This window comes from Chrysochloris asiatica, unplaced genomic scaffold (genome assembly GCF_000296735.1).
Source record: "Chrysochloris asiatica unplaced genomic scaffold, ChrAsi1.0 scaffold00004, whole genome shotgun sequence".
Lineage (NCBI taxonomy): Eukaryota > Metazoa > Chordata > Mammalia > Afrosoricida > Chrysochloridae > Chrysochloris > Chrysochloris asiatica.
The window spans coordinates 21,278,541-21,282,217 of NW_006408522.1; the positions used below are offsets into that span (position 1 = coordinate 21,278,541).

The window sequence follows — 3,677 nt, forward strand, 5'->3', positions numbered from 1 at the left end:
AACAAGCTATATGAATGGTTGAATGTGAAGCTGATGATATGCCCTGTAAACTTTCACTCAATGCAAAATAAAAACATTTAATTAAAAAAAAAAAATGCAAAAGCACACCTCCCATTAACCATCAGGATGATAATTTCATCACACATAACATACCCTGTGAAAAACAAACACAAGGGCATTATTATGAAATTAGTTTTGATCTCAAGGATATCCTGAAAGTGTCTCAAGGACCTCCTGGGGCCCAGGACCACCCTTGGAGAATAGGTGATCTGGACTAATGAGTCCAAGGGCCTCTGTCTAAAACTTCATTGAGGTCATTATGCCTGGCGGAGCAGGGCTTGGAAAAGAAGAAAGAGACCAGGGTAATTGAGGAAAGATGGAGGAATAAACAAGGGTAATGGAGAGGGAGGCTCTCGTAGTTAGAGGAGGCCCAGGGAGAGGTACATAGAGGAAGTAGAAAGAGCAAGAGACCAACTAGGGTCCACGAACCACTGGAAATCTTCCAATGAAGACAGCTGAGATCTTGGGATAAATCCAGCTAATAGGTTACAAGTTACAAGGTTAGGGTTGAGACCACATTGCTGTCAGCTGACTCCCCACCCCACCCCACCCCCACCCCCAAGCATGGAATAGCTGACTGAGCAGGATTTATAGATCTGCTTTTGCCAAATGTGCCTGCTGGTAAAAATCATCTAGGGTTAACAATTATGAAAGGTTACAATTATGAAAGGGCTTCAAAAAGCTTCATGGAAAAATGGAATGAAAGGATAATGGAATATTCCCATAAACTTTTGAGTTCCCTTGTACATATCCATGAGAGTCCTCTCCTGAAGAAATGAACTAGGTATTCTGATCAGGAAGCAAGCAAGTTGGAGAAACACCTGGATCTTATGCACGTTCCTTTAGGAGAATGGCATGCTAAGAGGTGCCTCTTCAGGGTAACCCACAGATCCTTCATTTTCCACACATGACTTGGCTAAAACCTGGTCAGCTTGCATGAATGATCAATCTCCACAGAGATTCTGACCTCCAGTGGGCTGACTCAGGGACAGTTCTGGTGACAGAAATGAAGTTATTTCATATGCTTATGTCATTGTAAAAGGACTTGGGTCCTCTAGTGAGGAGATGGAATCAGCAGCCCAACATTTAGCCCACTGCACCACTAGGACTCCTTATATAGAGAAACAGGAACAATGAAATCTAAGTGTGGTATACATTGCCTCCAAAATGGCCAAGTTCTGTGCCTCACTTTTCTGAGGAGTTGGTGCAGCAACTTATCTTTCATCTGGAGCAGAACGTTTCAACGTGCTCCAGAACATGGAGTCCCCAGAAACTTCATTACTCCTACAATTCTGTATCAGCTGGATCCAATTCAGGAGCGAGAATCTACACAAGAATTTCAACAGGGACGGTTAATTTAAAAGAAAAAGAACTTTAACAATTAAGTGCTGTCGAGTTAGTTCCCACTATAGCAACGTTGTCTAGGGTTTCCAAGGAGCAGCTGGTGAGTTTAAACTGTGGGTCTTAGAGTTTAAATAAACCTTTGTGGTCCATTGCCTAACAAATAAAGAACCCTATAGAATATAGGGATAGTAGACATGATAAGCAGTTACTAGGTCTAAAGCTAGAGTCCTAGTGTGACACTGTGGGCTAATGCGCCAGATTGCAAAGTCGTTTGAACTGCAAGGTCGGGGGTTCAAGCTCATCGCTATGGGTCGGAACCGACTCCATGGCACTTAACAACAACAACAACAGGTCTAAAGCTGAATATTCCCTCAACATCGCCAATTCGGCAATAACTAAACAGAACTGTGATTTTTTTTTTGTCTTCACCCATTATTAGATTATAGGGTCCTTAAGGGCAGTAACCACATGTCATTTCTCCATTATATCCCAGTGCTTAGTGGGGTTGCTTAATCCTCCAAAGACTCAGAATAATAAATAGTAGTGAATGAATGAACGCAAGCGATATTGACACACTAGCAGCCCACAAGAGAATGAGCCTGCTTCCTGCCACAGGTGCCAGGCCCAAAGCATGGGTTTTCCATCACACACCTGGACGCAACTATCCAATTTAAAGACGCTGCAATAAAAAGGAGTATTAGTGCAGAGTTGTGTGGAGCCTTTGTCAACCTCTCCTCAGAAAAAGGTGAAAGCCCAGCCCAGCTTCCCAGATGTGACCGACTACTGCTCCTTCTTGGGGTTCTTATTACTTAGTCCCTAGGTCCGGAGCTCGATTGCTGCGTGAACCGCTACCTACCGCTCAGCCTCTCTGGGCTGTTAATAGTAACAGCTGAGGCTAAGATTGCCATCAAAGCCTCTCCCTCTCCAGCTCCGCCCTTGCAGAGACGTCTGACTTACAAAGCAGACCCAGGTGAGGACCCCAGTGGAGTTTGGACCCCCAGAAGAGGCCAGGTCATGGCGCACGCGCTGCGGGAGCGCACGGCGCGGGTGCTGACCGACTATCTGCAGCACTGCGCCCGGGAACCTGACGCCCGCTCCTGTGATCCGTCCACACCGGAGGCCGCCGCGCTGCGCCGCGCTGCTGACCAGCTTAAGTGGAGCTACCGGTCCTTTTTTGTCAGCTGCCGTGACTTCCGAGGAAACCGTGCTGAGCTGTTGCAGCAAGTGGCACAAGAGATGCTTGCTGACGGCCGCGGCCTTAGTTGGCACCGCGTGGTGGCGCTCGTAACCTTCGCTGGCACGCTTGTCGATAGACTGCCGCCGGAGACCCACGGCGTTGGCGTGCGACGGCGGACAAGAGAAGAGGTTGACTGGGATTGCCAGTGCTTGGTGGACGTGTTATGCAATGTGCTGGTGGATCAGAACGGCGCCTGGCTGGAGGCCCACGGTGGCTGGGTGAGTTGGCGGGGCGCAGGGACGTGGGACGGGAAGGGGCGGGCGGTTGGGAAGGCGCCCGCGGTGCCAGTCTCTTGAAATGCAGAACGCTTTGCGTCCGTGGTACTGGGATGTTTGGTGGAGTCAAACTCGAAAGAAGTTGGTCTTGTTAGACGGTTCTCTAATTAACCCGTTCCGAGGGAGTTGCGCAGTTTTGGTCTGCACACTTGGCCGTACCCTATTATCTTTAGCTTGGGGCTTCGTGTGGCGCTGTAGGATAAGCAATGGCTTGTTAATTGCAGTCAGTGGTTCAAACCCACTGTTCCTGGAAACCCTGTACAGGGTCACTAAGAGTCGGAATCGACTCGACGACCCATAACAACATCATCCTTAGCTTGTTTCAGGGGCTTTTAGGGCGCACCCACGTGAAGTCTGGATAATTCATTGTTGTAAGGTCGTTTTGAGTTTGAAATGACGATGGCAGTGGGCTTAGGGTTTTTGTTTTATTTTGTAATATACCTCATTGACCATTGCTCTGAAGGTCGGGGAGTACCAACCTGAGAACAACAAGGTTAAAATAGAAAATTATCCCCTTGTCCAGCCCCTCCTCCCCCCCCCAGGAGGAAGGGAGGCCACAGCTGTGGGGTACTTATTCGAAGTTCCTTGGATTATAATCTAAAGCACCCAGCTTTCAGTAGAGAGTGGTCCAACTGGTGCCAGGTGGCTTTTGGTTTAGCTCTGTAATCTCCCTGCCTCCCTTCAGTCTTGATGGTCTTCTAGTTAGTGGGGGCAGATGGTTTGGCCAGTAGCTCTTGAACCAAGTTGGTGACCAAAGTCAT

At 48.1% G+C, this 3,677-nt stretch overlaps 2 protein-coding genes across 2 annotated transcripts in view; both read left to right on the forward strand.

Annotated features, from left to right (window-relative positions):
- Positions 1 to 2,224, forward strand: part of GNB5 (guanine nucleotide binding protein (G protein), beta 5) — a 50,172-nt gene extending 47,948 nt beyond the window's left edge. Inside the window, exon 11 of the mRNA XM_006831862.1 lies at positions 2,144 to 2,224. Within this exon, the coding sequence (XP_006831925.1) occupies positions 2,144 to 2,224 (81 nt within the window). The remainder of the gene's footprint in view (positions 1 to 2,143) is intronic.
- Positions 2,225 to 2,418: 194 nt separating this feature from the next.
- BCL2L10 (BCL2-like 10 (apoptosis facilitator)) lies at positions 2,419 to 2,937 on the forward strand. The gene has a single exon (XM_006831863.1). It carries the CDS (start codon positions 2,419 to 2,421, stop codon positions 2,935 to 2,937), a length of 519 nt encoding a protein of 172 aa, XP_006831926.1.
- The last annotated feature ends 740 nt before the right edge of the window (positions 2,938 to 3,677 follow it).

Excerpts from the sequence above, each read along its gene's own strand:
- BCL2L10 (XM_006831863.1), top strand. The coding sequence starts at position 2,419 with ATGGCGCACGCGCTGCGGGAGCGCACGGCGCGGGTGCTGACCGACTAT.